At 49.4% G+C, this 23,098-nt stretch overlaps 1 protein-coding gene across 4 annotated transcripts in view; it reads right to left on the bottom strand.

Moving 5' to 3' along the window:
* lrrc7 (leucine rich repeat containing 7) overlaps positions 1-23,098 on the bottom strand; it is a 1,013,254-nt gene that overhangs the window by 13,668 nt on the left and 976,488 nt on the right. For all 4 annotated transcript variants that reach the window (XM_038794406.1, XM_038794408.1, XM_038794407.1 and 1 more), the window contains 2 exons: positions 5,775-5,867; positions 5,627-5,686 (listed from right to left, as the gene is read on the bottom strand). In XM_038794406.1, coding sequence (XP_038650334.1) covers positions 5,627-5,686; positions 5,775-5,867 — 153 coding nt within the window. The remainder of the gene's footprint in view (positions 1-5,626; positions 5,687-5,774; positions 5,868-23,098) is intronic.

Here is a 23,098-nt window from a genome sequence, read left to right on the forward strand (position 1 = left end):
AAGCTTTTGCTGGAAAATGGGCATCACATTCAGTTGTCAGCATCAACCTCCGCTGCTAACGTAGCACCAATATTAGTGGTAGGGACAGAAAACGTAAGAATTTAGGGAGAGAACAAAGGTGAATTTACAAAATTCACTTTGTCGCATGTAAATATTGCACAATATATTATTTTTATTTTATTCATGTGCTCATTATCTTTTTTTAGGACTTGATTTGTCTGATACCCAAGTATATGGTCATGCCTCATGCTTGGCACTCAAGCAGAATGTTAGGATGTAAAGATTATGGTGTTATGTGTTTGCAATTAGTCCTTATTTAATGTTCGTTCATCCATTTTGATATTTGCCTGTCTGTGGGACATAGTGGGCCCTGCAGATGCTTCATTATATGTGGTGTCAAAGAGATTGCCTGAGATTATGTTCCACAGGGACAACTGAACTGCTTTATGTGATAATTGAGTAGCTTCTGGGATGTCGGTCATGATAGGCTGCTTGATGTATGCCCACTGGCATCAGGTCTCCTGGTTAACAGTGTGTGTGATAGACGCCCATTCCCTTTGCTATTCTACATGGTTAAGGATGCAATTGCAGATGTAGTGAAGAGGGTTGGGCGAAGGCAGCAAGTGTTGATATACAATCCGAACAGGTAAATATGTCCTGGCGATGGGGCAATGGCCATGTAGGTTCCTCAATCTTGGACAAATCTCATGTCTATGAGATCATCCCTGGTATTCTGGCATGCCACTCCATGGCATCCATTAAAGGCTCATAGACATTCATGTCCTCTTCCTGAGGCTCAACCCATTCATTCTCATCTGAGGAGGTGTGTTGCTCCTCTCTGTCAATCTGATACAAGTTTCACAATGTTTCATCTCTACATTGTGCCGTGTGCAACGTAATACAACTGTCCATGAAGCCCTGTGTTGTGTGGTGCATATTGCAGAGCATTTCCAGACCCATTAAGGCAGAGGAAGTGCATGTTTTTAACGTCTTTTTATTGGGGAATTTTCCACTTTTACAAAAGATCGCCTCAAAACAAACAAAAGAGGAGGAAATCTGGCAATAGGTATCAATTTACAACAGGTACAATGTAAAACAGTAGTCATCACAAGAATGGGAACAAATGAGACCGGATGAATTAGGAACAAAATTCCCAACATATTCCCTCCATCATACCCATAGCTTCAAAACAACATGACAGGAGAAAGAAAACAATATCCCGAGAACCCCGGAATTAAAGGGGAAATTGATTAACGCTAAAATTAAACTCTTCTCCAGGCCCAGGCCAGAATACATAGCTGTAATATAGCTACAGAATGACCAGAAGAGAACAAGGCATTACCAAGCATCACTTCTAGTTAACCAATTCCCAGTCCTCAACAGGATAACACACAGTCTGCCTATGCCTGGAAAAAGGAATGGGCACTAAAAAATACAGATTAGCTCTCAAGGGCGGGAACCTCCTCGAACAAAGCGAGGGCAGAACCAACCCAAACCCTTCATCCCTCCCCTTGCTCTGGCACTGCTCATCTCCCACCCTCCCAGGATACTTTAGGATAAAGATAATTTGCACAATCATGAAGTGGGATGTCCAGAGATGAGACCCCTTAAAACTGAATAGTTAGGACAACACTAGATAGTTCTACATAAGTTAGTTTATTAAGGATTGAGATTAATCATTGCAAGTTTACCCAGTAATCATTATTAACCATTAAACCTGTATTTTTAGGAAATAGCAGTAATAAGCATTTAAACTCTTGCTCCAAGCAGTGGCCACAATGCATGATGGGATTTAAACTAGCTAACTTGCCCATGTTTTTGAGACAAACAGGATTTTGTGGTCAGCAAATAACAGTCAACTCAGTAAACAGTTCTTATCGGGGCCCCCAATATCTTGTCTCAAATAATCCATGGTGTAAAGAGGAAACCAACTTTGGCATCCTGCCCCTGAATGAACAATGAGGTGGACAGGAACTGACTGTGACACGTAGGATAAGTTTATCAGAAAAACAACTTTTGAATGGGCACAAATTCCTGGTAAACAACAGGTTGAGGTTAAATCATGAGCTGATCACAAGTCATCATTTTGCTTAAAGTAAATTTTACTGGATAATATAAAAGTGACAGCTCCAAGGATTGGACCAAGTCCAACTGGGGTGGGCTATTGATTTTTGGTAAATCCTATAATTGGTGTGTTTTTATCAGTGTTAGCTAGATTGATCTTGGCATTTATCCAGATCTTTCTCTCATGTACATGAACCAAACTTGGAAAAATAAAGCAGGCTGATGTGTGTCTGCAGAGCTGTGAATTAAGCTGAGCCATAACTAAGAGGGAGGTACCCTACGTAAAAACTGACTCAATATTCAGGCCTTGGAAATGCTCCTACACAGAACATCACACCCAAATTATTCCCTTGCCTGCAAGCAAGTTGACAACATCAACAGACAACAACATGATTATCAAGGAACAAAGTCCAGGATAACAACTGAGATGTGAAGAAGTTATCGGGTTAAAGACTTCTCCACTGGCGCATAACAAAAGCATAAATCAAGGACAAATCAGGATCTTCCAAGAATTCAAAGCACAAATCCTCATTACTTCCAACGTGCCATCTCATCTGAAGTCACGCACCCTACAGCCCAGGCACCAGAAGTGGGTGTGACCCAGCAGGCTCAGCCATCCCCAACCCCTCTCGACCAACGTCAGGGCAACATAGGACCGGGGGTCAGAAGGCCAACCCAACCCCAGGTCTCCAAGACAGGATTAAATGTGCTCCCTGAATCCGCCAAGGACGTGGCCTCTTCATTACAAGAACCTCCTTGTACACCACTGATGCCTTCATATAAACACCTCGCAACTCTTGAAATTGGACTTTGACCAGCTGCAGCACAGAGCTGAGATATTCAGATGGATCAACATCATCATTAGCAGCCATCATCCATGGGAACACTCCACACAGTCACGGCAGGAAGCCTCCCAAAAGCAGCTGCGCCACTAATGAGAAGGCCCCCACCCCCAACTCCTTCCAGCCATCATGAATCAACGAGGATTTAAGCATTTCCTCTCAACTCAGCAGTGCAGGAATATTGACCAACAGATTTTGGGACATATTTCAAACTATGTACGCCAAGAAAAGACATAGAAAGAATGTGCAAACATAAAACAGCAGGTTGAAAGACGAGCAGAGCCGGAACTCGTGAAAATGCAGCCATTCCCGCGCTGACATCATATGAAATTCCCCACTCCCCGGAAGTGTATTTTTAACATGAAAATGGGCAGTTTATTGATAGCTCTGGTGGAGACACAGGCTGTGTTTTTCCGCTGCACAGTGCGGATGCCTCAGTGGTGTCATTAACCAGGACCGGAGACGATAGTCCTCGTCATCCAGGATTCAGCGGTCAATCTTGGCAGGGTCCTTGAAAAGCTCAGGAAGTTACAAATTCCGGAAGATTTATGAATCATGAGAGCTTCCTGGGAAACCAGCACAGATCTAACCGATCCTTTGTCTGTGGTTACAGACCAGCTGGTTATTTTAGAGAAGGAATCCCTTGTGGTTCTCATATGGTGCTGGTTGTTGTGAGGGTGCTCTAATAACAGCACGAGAGCAGTCAATTACTCCTTGTACTCTAGGGAAATGAGCAATGGCTGTGAAGCCCATTGCCTTGGCCGTCTGGCTATCATAATCTGTGGTAAACTTAATGAATTAACATGACAGAAGTTAATGCAGCTGTGTGGCAGCCAGCAAAATGCCACACATGTTGTCAGTGGAGCCCTGGAAGCAGCCGGTGGCAAAGATGTTGAACAATGCACTCACTGCAAGGACCACAGTTATCCCCCCCCCCGGCTTTATGTCTCTGCCTCTGCAACAGAGCCCTCTTACATCAGCCTCTTCTGCCATACGACTTGAAGTGGACCCAGTTGCCACATTTCTGGAATAAATCTAACCCAGGATGATTCTAGAATAGTGAATTCAGCAGAGGAGTGTTTGATCATTTGATCCTTAGGAATACGTTTGGTAGGTTCTCATCCCTAAGTGCCTCACTAAATAGAAGTTGCTTTTAACTAGATCTCCCTTAGTTCCTACCTGAAACTTTAATATTTCTTATATACTATAATTGATTGTTTGATACTCTTCTGTGAGTTGATGTTTCTTATCTGAAAGACAGCATTAATAGAAATGCATTCTTCTTACAATCACCAAACATAGGACTTTAAGAAATCTTGGTAGCTCTTTGCTCTATGGAAATAAGACTTAAGATAACTTGATGACAAACAGTGTACAGTGAAATGGTTAATGGAATATATTCTCCAGCATACAATTTAGCTGTCCCAAAAGTCTGGGTAAGGGCCATTCTTGTTATCTTGTGTCTAATTCCTTGCTCCATTAACAGTACCTGCAAGTCAGTATATATGATCATATATGTAGAATACCACTGATACATTTACTGAACATGGTTGGTTTAATTTGGACAGGATAATGGTTTTGTAAAACATGTTTTGACAACAGGCATTTTGTTGTATCAGCTAGGGCATCCCATCTCCTAAACTGGTGCAACTTTAACATGGTTCTCAAAGTGTATGAAGGATGCTAGTATAAAGTAAGATTATCTTTAGTTTTTTTCAGAATTTTTACAATTAAAGCATCCCATATATAGCACAATCCTTTAATCATTCAGGACCTACTACAATTACTGCAGTTGTTAAATAGTGAGGAAGCATCCCAACAGTGCATACCAAAAAGAACTATATCATAATCTTTATTAGTGTCACAAGTAGGCTTACATTAACACTGCAATAAAGTTACTGTGAAAATCCCCCAGTCACCAAATTCCAGCGCCTGTTTGGGTACACTGAGGGAGAATTCAGAATGTCCAATTCACCTAACAAGCAGGTCTTTCGGGACTTGTGGAAGGAAACCGGAGCACCCGGAGGAAACCCACGAGGACACAGGGAGAACGTGCAGATAGGGACCCAAGCCGGGAATCGAACCCGGGCCCCTGGCATTGTGAAGCAACAGTGCTAACCACTGTGCTACCATGCCGCCCTAATTTATGATGCAATCCCTCAATCTTAATGGAAGGGGGGATTATGTGAGAGGAGGGGACCCCATGACAAAGTAAATAGCTGATTCCCCAGACCCAATAATAATGTATACATGCTTGCTGAGACTGATTTCATTCAAACTATTACAAAGACCCCCTAGTGTGAATACACAATGAGGGGCTGCAATGTCAACGAGGTAAACCATAAGCAGGAGACTGTTACAAAGGGATACTGACCAAAGTTACCGTGTGAGAACATAACCATGGCACATAACATATGCAGCTGCATTGAATAATAAATAGTGTCGAGACTTTATGATCATGTTAATTTGACATTGGAGTTAAGTCATTTAAAACAAATTGATTAACATTGGTGGTAAAATATCAGGCAGAAAATCTAAAGTTCTGGGAACAAGTTCTGATTTGTTAAAACATGAATTCTAGACTACAATATTAAATGGAGATATTTTTGTATTTTGAAATCAATAAAATAAATTATGTAGTAAAGCAATAATTCCAATTTCAGGAGAGTTATAAAGCATGCTATTTATTGTTAAACAAAGAACCAACTTCGCTGACTTACACCATTTCCCTTTGCCATCTGTAGTTGACTTCTGCCCATCCTTTGATAGTTGGCATCAACCTATGGAGGATAGTGCAATGTTACTGCAGCCTGTAAGTGATTAGGGACAATTGCAATTGCACTGTTTTTTGGTTTTGTTTACAATTACCATATCGGACGGCTTGAAAGGATTCCCTTGTCCACTTATTCCACCGCTTATACTGAAGCCAAGGCCAGGGTTCTTGTCTATTCTCACACAAAACTGAGTTAAAAATAAAACCACCACAGGATAGTTAGTGCAAGTGCAACAATACAGACGAGTCTGAAATAAATATGGGAAGTTCTAATGGATCAGCGAGAAAGTTTACTGTGGAATTAAACACTACAGGTCAGAAAGCTTCTACTGAATCATAGAATGGTTTCAGCACAGGAGGATACAATTCAGCCCATCAGGCTCATACTGGCTCTCTGCAAGAGAAAACTCCATTGTCCTTTCCTGATAGTCCTGATTTTGTTCCTCCGTCTGGTGCTTATCCACTTCCCTTTTGAAAGCCATGATTGAATCTGCCTCTACCAGCCACCAGGCAGTGAATACCAGATCACTGAGTGAAATGTTTTTCCTCATGTTGCTTTTGATTCTTTTACCAATCATTTTAAATCTGTGCCCCCTGGTTCGCGATCCTTCCGTTAATGGGAAAAGATTATCTCTGTCTCAACCCCTCATGGTTTTGAACACCTCAATCAAATCTCCTTTCAACCTCTCTTTAAGGAGAACAACCCAAGCTTCATCAGTCTATTCATGTAACTTAAGTCCCTCATCCCTGGAACCACTCTTGTAAATCTTTTCTGCATTCTCTCTAAACCTTTCATATCTTCCAAAAGTACAGTGTCCAAAATTGTAAAGAATACTCCAGGTGAGCTTGAACCAGTGTTTTCTAACTGTTTATCATAGCTGCCTTGCTTTTGTACAGCATGCCTCTAATATAATGCCCTGGATCCAATATGCCTTTTTCAAACTGCCCTGCCACCTTCAACAATTTGTGCACACAGATCCTCAGGTCTATCTGTTTCTTCCATATTCTTTAGAATTGTACCTTTTTTTATATTGCATCTCCTTATTCTCCTAATAAAATTACATCACTTTGCAATTAAGCAAAGTGCAACACTTTGTGCACTGTTAAATTCTATCTTCCACATTCCCACCTATTCCACTAGCCATCTATGTCCTTCTGAAGTCTACCATTATCTTCCTGACAGCTCACAATGCTTCCAGGTTTTGTGTAATCTGCAAATTTTAAAATTGTGCCTTGTACATGTAAGTCTAGGTCATTAATACAGAGAAAATATTAGATAATATTAATATTATATATATATAATATATAAGAAAACAGTGGTCCTGATACCGGCCCCAGGGAGCCCATTATCTATCCTACTCCTCTCTGAAAATTGTTCACCACGACTCTGTTTCCTGTCACACAGCTAACTTTGTATTTGTGCTGTCACTAACCCTTTTACTTCATAGGCTTCAACTTTGCTGACATTCAATTAATAATAATAATCACAGAATTTACAGTGTAGAAGGTGGCCATTCGGCCCATCGGGTCTGACCAGCCCATTGAAAGAGCATCCCGTTCAAGCCCACACTTCCAACCTAACCCAGCAACCCCACATAACCTTTTTGGACACGAAGGGAAATTTAGCATGGTCAAACCACCTAACCTGCACATCTTTGGACTGTGGGAGGAAACCTACGCAAACATGGGGAGAACATACAGACTCCGCACAGACAGTGACCCAAGCCGGGAATCAAAACTGGGACCTGGAGCTGTGAAGCAACTGTGCTAACCACTGTGCTACCGTGCGGCCCAATAATAATCTTTATTATTGTCACAAGCAGGCTTACATTAACACTGCAATGAAGTTACTGAGAAAAGCCCCCGAGTCGCCACGCTTTGGCGCCTTTTCGGGTACACAGAGGGAGAATTCAGAATGTCCAATTCACCTAACAAGCATGTCTTTCGGGACTTGTAGGAGGAAACCAGAGCACCCCGAGGAAACCCATGCAGACACGAGGAGAATGTGCAGACTCTGCACAGACAGTGACCCAAGCAGGGAATCGAACCTGGGACTGGCGCTGTGAAGCAACAGTGCTAACCACTGTGCTACATGCCGCAGCACTTCATCAAATGCCTTTTGAAAGACTAAGTAGACCACATTAACCTCATTTACCCTCTCTGTTACCTCATGAAAAGTCTTAATCAAGGTGAACACAATTTATCTTTTTACAGATCCATGCCTGGTTTTCTTAATTAATTCACACTTGTCTAACTGACTGTTAATTCTGTCCCAGTCTTTCATTTCTCAAAGCTTTCCTACCACCGAGGTTAAACTGATTGGCCTGTAGTTTTGGGATTTAACCGTGTACCCTTTTTCAACAAGGGTGTAACATTTGCAATTCTCCTGTCCTCTGGCAACACCCCTGTGTCTAACATGGATTTGAAGAATTATTGCCAGTGCCTCTGCAATTCTCACCCTTACTTAGAATCCTGGGACTGAGTACAGTTCGGCCCACTGGTGATCACAGAATCCCTACAATGCAGAGGCCATTCAGCCCATCAAGTCTGCACTGACCCATCAAAAGGACACTTTATCCATGTCTACTCCACCCTATCCCCATAACCTAACCTGCATATCCCTGGACACTAAGGGGCAATTTATCCACCTAACCCGCACATCTTTGGACTGTAAGCCATGCAGACACGGGGAGAACGTACAAACTCCGTACAGGCAGTGATTCAAGGTTGGAATTCAACCCGGGTCCCTGGTGCTGTGAGGCAGCAGTGCTAACCACTGTGCCACCATGCCGCCCTTTCTCATAGCATCCTCGGATGCATTCCTTCCGATCCTGGTGACTTAACTTCAAGTAGAGCCAAATTTTCTAGTAACTCCTCATGATCCATTTTTAGCTCATCCAGTACGTTAACTACATCCTCCTTCTTTCTGATTTTGGCAGCACCTGCCTTCTCAGTAAAGACAGATGCATGGTATTTGTTTAGTACCTCAGCTATGCTTAAGTCTCCTTCTTGGTCCCTAATCAGCCCCACCGCTCTCTTTCTAGTATCTGTAAACTGCAATCTTTTGGTTTCACTTTCCTGTCTCGTCTCATACTCACTTCTTACCCTTCTAATATCCTTTTTCGTACCCCCTCTAAACTTTCTGTATTCAATCTGGTTTTCAATTGGGGTGTCATCAACCTGATATCTATCATTTTAGCTCTCGGTTGTTCCTTGTCTTTTTCTAGAGCTAATATGTACTTTATAATACAATGATCATTAAACGTGCCCCTCCTGACACTTAATTTCCTAGATCAGATCCAACAATACCTCCTTCCTCGTTGTGCTGGAAACATACTGATCAAGGAAATTCTTATGAACACACTCCAGAAATTCTTCACCCTCTGCCTTTTACATTATTGCTATCCCAGTCTATATTAGGATTTGTTTATTGGTTCCAGGTTTGATCTGAGAACAGAAAACGCTGGAACCCACTCGTAGATCATGCAGCATCTGTGGAGAAACAAGCAGAGTTAACATATCAATGACCTTCCAGATTTGATTCTTTGTCTATGCTAATGTAACCAAATTCAATTGGGAATGGCAATGCACATCATGTTGTGCAAATCATCAAAGTTGGTGGCCTTGTCATTTATTGGGGTCATTCATGCCAGTGTTAAACTCCTGAGCCAGCACATCACACGATTCAACCTTTATAATTAATAGCTGTACAGTCACTCTTCAAACCCTGTATGTAAAAGGATCAATAACTGCATCTTCCAGTCCGTGTTACCTTTTCCCCAATAGTAATTACTTGCATGCAGAATTTTACATCAACTTCTTCCACAAGTTAATACCAGCTGATCTTTAAAGTTTAGCTGCCTGGTACTATTGGGGAGACATTCCTTAATGGCTAGTAATTACCCAATTTCCTCAACCTTGTGACAGGCAAAACTTTCATGTAATACAAGAGAGAGGAGAGTGCTGGTTAAGAAGCAGCTGGGAAGGCACTCTGGTCCAGCAGTGGGAGATGGTGAGACTGCAAAGGTGGTACATAGAACATAGAACATTACAGCGCAGTACAGGCCTTCGGCCCTCAATGTTGCGCCGACCTGTGAAACCACTCTAAAGCCCATCTACACTATTCCCTTATCATCCATATGTTTATCCAATGACCATTTAAATGCCCTTAATGTTGGCGAGTCCACTACTGTTGCAGGCAGGCCAGTTGGTCGTTTAACACCGAACAATGTGGTAACCTTGTGGAATAACATACGGCCAAAACCCTCTATTCTCTTATTTGTCATTTTAATCTTAAGGGGAGAGGCATAATGCCCATGCATTCTTAGCTTATGCATCATATTTCCTGCACATACATAGATATCATAGAATTTACAGTGCAGAAGGAGGCCATTCGGCCATCGAATCCGCATCGGCTCTTGGAAAGAACACCCTACCCAAGCCCACACCTCCACCCTATCCCCGTAACCCCAGCTAACCATTTTTGGACACTAAGGGAAATTTATCATGGCCAATCCACCTAACCTGCACATCTTTGGGCTGTGGGAGGAAACCGGCTGTGGGAGGAAACCGGAGCACCCGGACGAAACCCACGCAGATACGGGGAGAACGTGCAGGCTCCACACAGTGACCCAAACCGGGAATCAAACCTGGGACCCTGGAGCTGTGAAGCAACTGTGCTAACCACTGTGTTACCATGCTGCCCACAAAAGTTGATAAAAAGGAGGAGCAGAGAGAAGGAAAATTCATCCTCATGGATGAATGTGATGATAATGATATGACTATGAGAATGTTGAGGTTAAGGATGTTCAGGGAGCCCAGAAGCAAAGTCCTTTTCCAAAGCCTCTTTGATTTTACTTGTGTTATTTGCTTTCTAATTTCTCTAGCTCACATATTTTCACCTGGGAGGAATTAGATTGTGGACACAATCCAATGGCCACACTCTGTTGAAAAAGCAGCTCGCCGCGGCGCAGCATAGCTGTTGAAACCGGGAGACCCCGCTCCGGGGATTTACCTGGCTCGCAATGCCTCGCGAGATTTAACACAATCGCGTGAGACGTTCTGATGTGTTATCCTCACTCTAGTGTGCAGATTCCCGAGGTATCTGAGGCTTTGCGGTTCAGCCCCTTCACCTCAAAGACTTCGGAGGAGAGCCGTTTAGCGCAGCATGGAACGGCATTCGTGGGGGGGGTCTCCAAGGGCATCAGAGGCCCCTAGCTGCATGTCCTTTGGGCAAGGTGGTTTCCTGGCACTGCTGGTACCACCTGGGCACCCTGGCAGTGCCGGCCTGGCAAGGGGGAGACGCCATTTAAAAAAGACATCCCGATCTCTCACTACAATGGGGTGTTCTGGCGAGTGGAGCTTCCCAAAGTACAAAACGGGGCTATATGCGGCCTCAAAAGTGCGTTCCTTGTTCAGGCCCCTTATTCAATATGAGTCACATTGAATAGCCATGTGTTTCGCAGCACTGGCTGGAGGTGAAAAAAAATGTCAATTTTGGTAGTCCGGTGCCCATCAGAGGTTAAGTCGGTCCGGTGGTTTGACGGTTCGCTGGGAACGACGTAACGGTGGCGGCGATATCGGTGCTGGCGTCGCCGACGTCGGTGCTGGTGCTGGCCAGTAGTCGGATGACTCCGGGAGCGTGCCAAAATCTTCCTCGTCCTCTAGCGTGGGCAGGGGAAGGAGGGATGACCTGGTGGGCTAATGTTGGGAGCGCCGGGGGAGGGGAGGGTGGCGCATGGGTGGGGAAGTGTGTGGGAGTGGAACCTGAGGGAGCCAGGTCCCTCAGTGCGACCGTATCCTGGCGGCCGTCGGGGAACTCCACATAGGAATACTGGGGGTTGGCGTGGAGCAAGCGTACCCTGTCCACCAAGGGGTCCGCCTTGTGGAGTCGGACATGCCTACGTAGAAGGACCGGTCCTGGAGCTGTGAGCCAAGTCGGGAGCGACACCCCGGATGTGGACTTCCTGGGGAAGGTAAAACCACATTCATGGGGTGTGTTATTTGTGGCGGTGCACAGTAGAGACCGTATGGAGTGTAGTGCATCAGGGCGGACCTGCTGTCAGCGAGAGGCTGGGAGGTTTCTGGACCGTAGGGCCAGCTGGACGGCCCTCCAAACCGTCCCATTCTCCCTCTCTACCTGCCCGTTTCCCCGGGGGTTGTAGCTGGTCGTCCTGCTGGAGGCGATACCCCTGCTGAGCAGGAACTGACGCAGATCACCGCTCATTAATGAGGATCCCCTGTCACTGTGGATGTAGTCGGGGAAACCGAACAGAGCGAAGATGATGTTGAGGGCCTTGATGACGGTGGCAGACGTCATATCGGGGCATAGGATGGCGAAGGGGAACCTGGAGAATTCATCGACCACACTGAGGATATATGTGTTGCGGTCGGTGGAGGGGAGGGGCCCTTTGAAGTCCACGCTGAGGCGTTCAAAGGGGCGGGACGCTTTCACCAGGCGCCCGCGGTCCGGCCGGTAGAAGTGTGGCTTGCACTCCGCACAGACCTGGCAGTCTCTGGTGACTGTCTGTACGTCCTCGACGGAGGAGGGCAGATTGCGGGCTTTGAGGAGGTGTTACAATCGAGTGACCCCCGGGTGACAAAGGCTGTCGTGCAAGGCACGGAGTTGGTCTACTTGTGCGCTGGCACATGTACCTCGGGAGAGGGCGTCTGGGGTCTCGTTGAGCTTGCCGGGGCGATACAAAATCTCATAATTATAGGTGGAGAGCTCGATTCTCCACCGCAAGATTTTATCATTTTTGATCTTGCCCCGCTGCATGTTGTTGAACATGAAAGGTACCGACCGTTGGTCAGTGAGGAGAGTGAATCTCCTGCCGGCCAGGTAATGCCTCCAATGCCGCACAGCTTCAACGATAGCCTGGGTCTCCTTTTCAACAGGTGAGTGCCGATTTTCAGAGGCATGAAGGGTGCAGGAAAAGAATGCCACGGGTCTGCCTGCCTGGTTTAGAGTGGCAGCGAGGGTGACACCTGAAGCGTCGCTTTCTACTTGAAAGGGCAGTGTCTCATCTACTGCGTGCATCCCGGCCTTGGCTATGTCTGCTCTAATACGGGCAAATGCATGTTGTGCCTCGGCCGTGAGGGGAAATTGGGTGGACTGTATGAGTGGGCGGGCCTTGTCCGCGTAGTTTGGGACCCACTGGGCATAGTAGGAGTAGAACCGAAGGCAGCGTTTGAGGGCCTTGGGGCAGTGGGGGAGGGGGAGCTCCATGAGGGGGTGCTTGCCATCTTGATCGGGCCCCAGGAGTCCGTTTTGGACTACATAGCCGAGGATGGCTAGACGAGTCGTGCAGAACACACACTTCTCCTTGTTGTATGTAAGATTGAGGAGAGGGGCAGTGCGGAGGAATTTAAAGAAGTTAGCGTCGTGGTCCAGCTGGTCATGGCCGCAGATGGTGACATTGTCTACGTACGGAAACATGGCCCGCAGACCGTACTGGTCGACCATTCGTTCCATCTCCCTTTGGAAGACCGAGACCCTGTTAGTGACGCCGAAGGGAACCCTAAGAAATTGATAGAGCCGACCGTCCGCCTCGAAGGCAGTGTATGGACGGTCCAATTTACGGATGGGGAGCTGATGGTAGGCGGATTTCAGGTCAATTGTTGAGAAGACCCGGTACTGTGCAATCTGATTGACCATATCAGATATGCGTGGGAGGGGGTACGCGTCGAGCTGCGTGTACCGATTGATGGTCTGGATGTAGTCCACGACCATTCTGTTTTTCTCCCCAGTTTTAACCACTACCACTTAGGCTCTCCAGGGGATATTGCTGGCCTCGATAATACCCTCCCGAAGCAGCCGCTGGACCTCGGACCTGATAAGGTCTTGTCCTGGGTGCTGTACCGTCTGCTCCTGGTGGCGAGGGCTCGCAATCCGCAGTTAGATTGGCAAAGAGGGAGGGGGGGGGGGTCAACCTTGAGGGTCATGAGGCAGCAAACGGTGAGTGGGGGTAGGGGCCCACTGAATTTGCGGGTGAGGCTCTGGAGATTACACTGAAAATCCAGACCCAGCAATAGTGCAGCGCAGAGGTTGGGGAGGACATAGAGGCGGAAACCGCTGAATTCTACGCCCTGGACAGTGAGATTGACCACACAGAAACCTCGGATCGAGACAGAGGCCAGGGAGATCCTTTGGTTGGCGGGGTGGACCGCGAGGGAGTAGCGCCTTACCATGTCTGGGTGAATTAAGCTTTCGGTGCTCCCGGAGTCCAGCAGGCAAGAGGTCGCGTGGCCATTGATTTTCACTGTCGTCGAAGCGGTGGCCAGGTTGTGAGGACGGGATGGTCCAGTGTCATCGAGGTGAGCTGTGGGTCGTCGTCCGAGGATTCAGATGGGGAGCGTCGGTGACCCGGATCCAGCGTTCCAGTCCTGTGGGGGAGACAAAATGGCGGCGTCCAGAGGACCTGTTGGGAACAAGATGGCAGCGCCATGGAGCGCACATTGTGGGGGCGGGGCAAGATGGCGGCGCCCACTGGTCGCACGTGGCCCCGGGAGGAGAAGATGGCGGTGCCCATTGTGCATTCGGCTGGGGGGAGGGGGCGATTGCGGGCGCGATAGCAGCAACTGCGCGGGCCTGGCACACAGCTGCGAAGTGGCCCTTTTTACCGCAGGATTTGAAATGAAATGAAATGAAAATCGCTTATTGTCACGAGTAGGCTTCAACGAAGTTACTGTGAAAAGCCCCTAGTCGCCACATTCCGGAGCCTGTCCAGGGAGGCTGGTATGGGAACCGAACCATGCTGCTGGCCTGCTTGATCTGCTTTAAAAGCCAGCGATTTAGCCTGGTGTGCTAAACCAGCCCCTTTTGCAAGTGGCGGTGCGGGCTGGGCAGCGTTGGCGGGGGTGCTTCTGCTGGCCGCAGAAGTAGCAGTGGGGGACCCCCAGGGTGCGTGGCATGGCGGGCGGCGCAGGCGTATTGATTAGGAGGGGCCCCAGCTGGGGGGCGTCGTTTGCGGTGTCCAGGAGGGGTGGGCCACGCGGCGAGCGGGATAGGCTTGGATGTTTTGAGATGCGACCGTCATGGAGAGCGCTAAAGTTTTTGTCTCCATTAGGTCGAGCGTGGCCCCTTCCAGCAGTCGTTGTTGGATGGGGTCCGACGCAATCCCCGTTACGAATGCATCACGCATGAGGAGATTGGAATGTTCAGTGGCCGTGATGGCCTGACAGTCGCAGTCCCGTACGAGTGGGATAAGAGCCCGCCAGAAGTCTTCGATCGACTCACCAGGTAGTTGGCGAGAGGCGAGTACATGCCTTGCGAAGAGTGTGTTTGTCTTCTGAGCGTAGTTCTCTTTTAGGAGCGTCATTGCTTCCGCGTAACTTGGGGAGTCCTGAATCAATGGGAACATGCTGGAGCTCAACCTGGAGTAGAGAACTTGGATCTTCTGAGCTTCCGTCGGCGTGGGGCCGCAGCGTTGATGTAGGCCTCAAAACAAGCCAGCCAGTGATTAAAGTCCTTTCTGGTGTCTGGCGAGTGCGGATCCAGCTGCAGGCGATCTGGTTTGATCCTGATGTCCATTATGTAGAAAAATCTGACTGTAATAAATTGATGCACGATCAATTGCACGAAAGACTCAGATTGGTACAACTGTGGCTTTATTACAGTCAGATGCGTGGCCTCCTGCTGCAGCTGGTGAAATGGCTGATCAGGAGGAGGTCACGCATATTTCTGCGGCTCCTTGTGGGCGGAGCTAGCCGGCAGGGGCTACCGGCGAACCTGTAGTGCAGGTCCTACCGTACATCCCCTAATACAGGTGCACAGTGGTTCACCACACTGGCAGTGCCGCAAAGCATGCGGCTAAACGCGTTCGCTTGGGGACTTTGTTCTCTTTTGGGAGAATCGCGCCCAGTGTCAATGAGGATGTTTCATCGAGTGTTATTTTAAAATTAAGGGGCAATTTAGCATAGCCAAAACACCTACCCTGCACATCTTTGGGTTGTAGGGTGAGACCCTCAGGGAGAATGTGCAAACTCTACACGGACAGTGACCCGGGGCTGGGATCGAACCTGGGTCCTCAGCGCTGTGAGTTCATTGAATGATTTACATAGGATAGAATTCAATCCAGCAAAGAGGGGGTCTTACCTTGCAGAGCTGGTGAGAACCCCGCGTCGCCTCCTTCGGGAATGGCCCACAGAGCAAAGTGAGTCAGAAACCAACAGCTCTTCATTTGCTGATAGTGCCACAGGGAAAAACAGTGTTGGCTCTCTGCAATGCATCCACCAGAGGCATTTGACTGAGTATGGCATCAAGGAACCCTGGCAAAACTAGTCAATGGGAATCAGAGATAAAGCCCTCCGCTGGTTGGAGTCATACCTTGCACAAAGGAAAATGGTTGTGGTCAGTCATTTCAGCGCCTGAACATCACTGCAGGAGTTCCTTGGGGTAGTGACCTAGGCCCACCATCTTCAGCTGCTCCATGAATGATCTTCCTTCCATCATAAGGCACAATGTTCAGCAACGTTTACGACTCCTCAGATACTGAAGTAGTTCATGCCCAAATGCAGCAAGACCTGGGGCGGGATTCTTTGACCCCCCCCCCCCGGGGCCGGCGTCAATCCCGCCCCCGCTGTGTCCCGAATTCTCCGCCCCCGAGATTCGGCGGGGGTGGGAATTGCCCGTGCCGGTTGGCGGGCCCCCGCGCCGGTTGGCAGGCCCCCACCGCGATTCTCCGGCCCGCGATGGGCCGAAGTCCCGCTGCTGACGGGCCTTTCTCGCCGGCGTGGATTAAACCACCTACCTGACCGGCGGGATTGGCGGCGCGGGCGGGCTCTGGGGTCCTGGGGGGGGGGGGGGGCGCAGGGCGATCTGACCCCGGGGGGTGCCCTCACGGTGGCCTGGCCCGCGACCGGGGTCCACCGATTGGCTGGTGAGTCTGTGCCAGGGGGGCACTCTTTTTCTACTGCCTCCGCCATGGCCTTCACCATGGCAGGGGCGGAAGAGACCCCCACCCCTGCGCATTCGCTGGTATGACGTCAGCAGCCGCTGACGCTCCAGCGCATGCGCGGACTTACGCCGGCCGGCAAAGTCCTTTCGGCCCTGGCTGGTGTGGCGCCAAAGGCTGTTCACGCCAGCCGGCGGAGTGGGAACCACTCCGGCGTGGGCCTAGCCCCTCAATGTGAGGGCTTGGCCGCTAAAGGTGCGGAGAGTTCTGCACCTTTGGGGCGGCCCGACGCCGGAGTGGTTCACGCCACTCCGACTCGCCGGGACCCCCCACCCAGCCGGGTAGGGGAGAATCCCGGCCCTGGTCATTAATCTGCCTTGGACTGACAAGTGGGAAGTACCATTTGCGCCACACAAGTGCCAGACAATGACCTCTTCAACAAGAGAGGATCTAACCATTGATCTTTGACATTAACTGGCATTACCATCGTTGAATCTCTCACTTTCAACATCCTGCGGGTTATCATTGACCAGAAACTGAACTGGACTAGCCATATAAATACCTGTGGCTACTAGAGCAGGTGAAAGGCTAGGAGTCCTGTACAGTGAATAAGAGGTACCGTGAAGACAGTAGGACAGGTAGATCAGGGGCGGGATTCTCCCCTACCCGGCGGGGCGGGGGGGTCCCGGCATAGGGGAGTGGCGCCAACCACTCCGGTGTTGGGCCTCCCCAAAGGTGCGGAATTCTCCGCACCTTTGGGGGCTAGGCCCGCGCCGGAGCGGTTGGCACCACGTCGACTGGCGCCAAAGCCGGCACCAGTGGCCTTTGATGCCTGGAGCCAGGGCTGGCCGAAAGGCCTTCGCCGGTTCGCGCTGACATCACCACCGGCGCATGCGCACTGGGGGATTCTCTTCCGCCTCCGTCATGGTGGAGGCAGTGGCGGCGGCGGAAGAGAAAGAGTGCCCCCACGGCACTGGCCCACCCGCCGATCGGTGGGCCCCGATCGCGGGCCTGGCCACCGTGGGGGCGCTCCCCGGGGTCCGATCGCCCCCCCCCCCAGGACCCCGGGGGCCCATTCGCGCCGCCGATCCTGCCGCCACCAGAGGTGGTTCAAAGCTCAGCGACGGGAGAGGCCTCCCAGCGGCGGGACTTCGGCCCGCAGGGGGCTCGCCGCTCGACGTGGTGCGATTCCCGCCCCGCCAATTCCCGGGTGGCGGACAATTTTTGCCACAGCGGGGGCAGGATTTTCGGCGGCCCCGGGCCATTCTCCGACCCTGCGTGGGGTCGGAGAATTTCGCCCCAGGTGTTTAATAAGGTATGGGATACCTACCTTCATTAGCTGAGGTATAGAATATAAGAGAAGGGAGGTTATGTTGGGACTGTATAAAACACTTCTGGTCAATACATTAAAGGATGGAAGTGATTGCACGGCAGAGGGTGCAGGAGAGATTTACCAAGATGTTGTATGGGCTGGATTGTTTCAGCTGTCAGAGAGGCTTGATAGGCTGGGATTATTTTCATTAGAGCAGAAAAGGCTGAGGGGGGACCTGATTGAGGTCTATAAAATTCTGAGGGGCATAGATGGAGTGGACAGAAAGGAACATTTTCCCTTAGCGGATGGGTCAATAACCAGGGGGCATAGTTTTAAGGTAAGGTACAGGAGGCTTGGAGGGGAGGTGAGGAAAACCTTTTCACCTAGAGGGTGGCTGGAATCTGGAACTCACTGCCTGAGAGGGTGGTAGAGGCAGGAATCCTCACAACATTTAAGAAGTATTTAGACGAGCACTTGAAATACCATAGTATACAAGGCTACGGGCCAAGTGCTGGAAAATGCTCTCTCTCCTTAGAATAGAAAGGTGATTGATGACCAGCACGGACATGATGGGTGAAGGGCCTCTTCCCATGCTGTAAAAGCTCTATGACTCTATGAGTAACGCATCTCCTAACTCTCAAAGCTAGTCCAGTATCTACAAGTCAGGAGTTTAATGGAATACTCTTCACTTGCTTGAATGAGTGTCGCTCCAACAACTCTCAAGAAGCTTGATACCACTTCCGGTGGCGGCCATGGAATGAGTGGTCATATATATGGTAGCTCCCACTCCTGGTGGTCTTTTTGTGGCCTTTTCCCCGGTTTGAAGTTGGAATTGTGAAGGAAAAAGGTATAGGAGTGTGAGCAGAAGAGATTGACACCCTAGGTTATGGAGCTGCGGACCAGAAGTGTCCGAAAAAGAGGAAATCAGTTGGTTGGAGCGAGTGTGGTGCTGGCAACGCACGTGGAGAAGGTGGATGAACAGGGTCGGCCCTGCCGGCTCAGTGGTCGACGGATCAGCTGGTGAGATTCTTGAACGAGAAGTTCACTCAACAACGGAAAAAAAGTTTGGAAGACATGATCAAGGCGGTGATTGACCATGTTAAGTCGAGACTGGCAGCCCAGGGACAGGTGATCCAGAAGTTGGAGGAGCTGGCAGAGGAGCATGAAAAACACTCCACCTCGATGGCAGCGGAGATGGGATTGATGCAAGACCAGCAGAAACGACTGCTAGAGAAGATGGAGGATTTGGAGAACCGGTCACGCAGACAGAACATTCGGATTGTGGGTCTGCCGGAGAGGTGCGAAGAAACAGATGCTGGTGTGTACGTGGGGAAGATGCTTGAGAAGCTGCTTGGGAAAGGTGCATTTGACCGGGTGTTGGAGGTGGAGGGAGCCCACAGGGCGCTGATGCGCAAGCCCCAGGGGGCGAACCGGCGAGGGCAATGGTGGCGCAGTTGCATCGGTTCCTTGATATGGAGCGTATCATGAGGTGGGCCACGCAGACGAGGCGTTGTGCCTGGGAAGGTGGCGAGATCCGTTTATACCAGGACCTGGGTGCAGAGCTGGCTAAGAGGAGGGCGAGCTTCAACAAGGTCAAGGCGGCCCTATTCAAAAAGGGCGTAAAGTTCGGAATTCTGTAACCAACTCGCCTGTGGGTGACCTATGGGGACCGGGGGCTATATTTTGGCTCGTCGGAAGAGGCAGTGGAGTTTGTGAGAGACAATGGACTTTGGTGGAGGAGATGTGAAGTTGCTGTATTCTACTGTGGAAAAATTCTGTTTTTGGTATTCATTTATTTTCTCTCTTTTTCAGCTTTAGGCTTTTTTATTAACATTTGTTAAGGGATGGGGGTAGGTTCATGTGTTCGGGCCTGGGGAGGGGTTGTTTGTTTCATTTATGTTTTCTTTGATTGTTTGCACCAATGTTTGAGCGGGGGGGGGGGGGTAAGGATGGTAGGCGCCAGGGGCGGGAGCTGCCAGGCTAGGTATGTTATGGTTAGTAGGAAACTGGAGGGGATGCCTGTGGTGTTGGTGAGTATATGTGCCCCGAACTGGGATGGCATGGAATTTATGAGACGGGTGCTGGGGAAGATTCCGGACCTAGATTTGCATCGACTAATTATGGGTGGGGGGAGGGGCACGGACACTTCAACATGGTTCTTGATCCAAGGTTGGACCGGTCGAATTCTAGGTCGGGGACGGTATCAGCCGTGGCGAAGGAGCTACGAAGGTTCATCGAGCACATGGAGTGGGGTCGATCCGTGGTGATTCGGGAGATTGAGGGATAAAGAATTTTCGTTCTACTCCCATATACATAAGGTGTATTCCTGGATAGACTTCTTTGTATTGGACAAAGCGCTGCTGGCTGAGGTGGTAGATGCTCAATATTCAGCAATAGTGGTGTCAGACCACGCCCCACACTGGGTGGACCTGCAAGTGAGTAAAGGAAAGGCCCAGCGCCTGCAATGGAGGTTGGATGTGGGGCTACTCGTGGAGGAGGAGGTGTGTGAGCAGGTGAGGGAGGCCATCCGGGGGTATATAAAGATCAATGATATGGGTGAGGTTGTCGGCGGGGATGGTCTGGGAGGCGCTGAAGATAGTTATCAGAGGGGAATATATTTCAATTCGGGCACACAAGGAGAAGGCGGAGCGGGTGGAGTTAGAAAGGTTGGTGGGAGAAATATTACAGGTGGACAGGAGATATGCGGAGACTCCGGAGGATGGGGTTTTGAAAGAGGGCCAGAGGCTACAGCTAGAATTTGGGCTCCTGTCCACAGGTAAGGCAGTAGGGCAACTGAGGAGGGTAAGGCGGTCTATGAATATGTGGAGAAAGCTAGTAGGATGCTGGCGCAGCAGTTGAGTAAGCAGGAGGCGGCGAGAGAGATACGGAAAGTGAGGGACACAGATGGGAAGGTGGTTTTGGACCTGGCGGGGGTGAACGACATTTTGGCCTTTGCTTCCCTGGTGGCCCGGAGACAGATCCTGCTGGGATGGAGGGACTCGGAGCCTCAAAGTCAGAGGTTTGGGTAAGTGACATGGCGGGGTTTCTCAGGTCGGAGAAAATCAAATTTGCCTGAAGGCGTTCGTTACAGGGGTTCGCTCAGAGGTGGCAGCTGTTCATCGATTTCTTCAAGGAAAATTAGCCTGTTAGCAAAGTGGGGCGGGGGGGGGGGGGGGGGGGGGGGGGGGGAGAGAGAGAGAGAGAGAGAGAGAGAGAGAGAGAGAGAGAGAGAATGGGGAGATGGGGGGAAGAGGTGGAGGCATGGAAGTGACGAATAAGGATAGGAAAACCAATGAAGGGAGGGCCATGAGATGGAGTGTTTATATGGACCATATTGGTTGTGGCCTGTGTTTGGAGGGGGGAATGGCGATGTTATTGTGGTTTTTTTTTGTCTTTGTTGGATTTTCCTGTTTAAAAGTGTTAAAATTACTAATGCCTTTATAAAATATTCTCTAAAAAAAAAAGAAGTTTGATACCATGCAGGACAAAGCAGCTACCCCATCCATAAACATTCAATCCCTCCACCATCAGTGGCAGCCATGTATACAATCCACAAAATGCATTGCAGGAACTCACCAAGGTTCCTCAGGCAGCAACCTCCTAACCCATGATCACTACCATCTAGAAGGGCAAGGGCCTGGGAACACCACCACCTGGAGGTTCCACTCCAAGTTGCTCACTATCCTGACTTGGGAATATATTGTCATTCCTTCACTGTCACTGAGTCTAAATCCTGAAACTTCCTCCCTAGCAGCATTGGGGTTTACATACACCTCGGGGACTGCAGGGGTTCAAGAAGGCAGCTCACCACAACTTCCTCAAGGGCAACTAGGTATGGGCAATAAATGCTGGCCTCGCCAGCGATGCCCACATCCCATAAATGATCCCTGGAATGGCGGGTCTAACATATGATGAACGGCTGAGGATCCTGGGATTGTATTCATTGGAGTTTAGAAGGTTAAGGGGAGATCTAATAGAAACTTACAAGATAATACATGGCTTAGAAAGGGTGGACGCAAAGAAACTGTTTCCGTTAGGCGAGGAGACGAGGACCCGTGGGCACAGCCTTAGAATTAGAGGGGGTAAATTCAGAACAGAAATGCGGAGACATTTATTCAGCCAGAGAGTGGTGGGCCTGTGGAATTCATTGCCGCGGAGTGCAGTGGAGGCCGGGACGCTAAATGGCTTCAAGGCAGAGATAGATAAATTCTTGATGTCGCGAGGAATTAAGGGCTACGGGGAGAATGCTGGTAGGTGGAGTTGAAATGCCCATCAGCCATGATTGAATGGCGGAGTGGACTCGATGGGCCGAATGGCCTTACTTCCACTCCTATGTCTTATGGTCTTATGGTCTTAAATTAATTTTTAAAAATGCTCAGAATCAATGATAGATCCAGGACACAGGTGAGTGAGGGAGGTTTGGGGGTTGTGGAGTGATCATCACTCACTGGAATTGGCCTAGGGGATTGGAACAAAAGGTGAAATTGGCTCTCAATAGATTCCTCCCCATCCATTCTCGACATTGGAACCAGCTGGAAGTCTGCAAGCAAACCTGATAGAGTTTGCTATTTGGGTTTCCAACGTTGCAATTGCCCAGCCTGCCACTGTTTGAACATCAGTGGACCAGTAGCCTTAAGCTGGCATTCATTTTGAGGCCGGACCCCACCACTTTCCCGCACTGGACTTAATCAGGACAGAGACGGGAAGGTGGCAGGGTACCAGCGATGCACTCTCCAGCCTGCTGAACTGATACACCACCTCCAAACTCACCTCATGTGAGCACATTACAATTTGCCCATGTTATGAGGAACTGGAGGAAGGGGGGGAATGGGTGTGACATTGTTTATCTTTCCCATGGAAGCCTAGGAAAAGGCCGACCATGGGCTGGATTCTCCAGTTCTGAGGCTATATCCTCCCGCTGGCATAGGAACGGTGGTGTTTTACGATCGTACATTCGGCGCAAAACAGCCACCAAACCTCCGTTTGGCTGGAAGCTAGCATGCCGGCAACGTAGAGCAACCGGCTCTAGCTGCCGATACGTCCCAGAGAATTGCCGGGTCCGTGGTCGCGCATGGCGGCAGCCTGCAGCGGCTGCACTGTGCAACATGGCGCCAGCTGCGTGCGGACCCGGCCTGCAAAATAGTCCCCCAACTTTGGCCAACTTGCAAGCCCCCCACACCACCTTCCAACAGATACCCCAGTCCTTGACAAA

The sequence above is a fragment of the Scyliorhinus canicula genome, chromosome 4, assembly GCF_902713615.1.
Source record: "Scyliorhinus canicula chromosome 4, sScyCan1.1, whole genome shotgun sequence".
In the NCBI taxonomy this organism is placed as follows: Eukaryota; Metazoa; Chordata; class Chondrichthyes; order Carcharhiniformes; family Scyliorhinidae; genus Scyliorhinus; species Scyliorhinus canicula.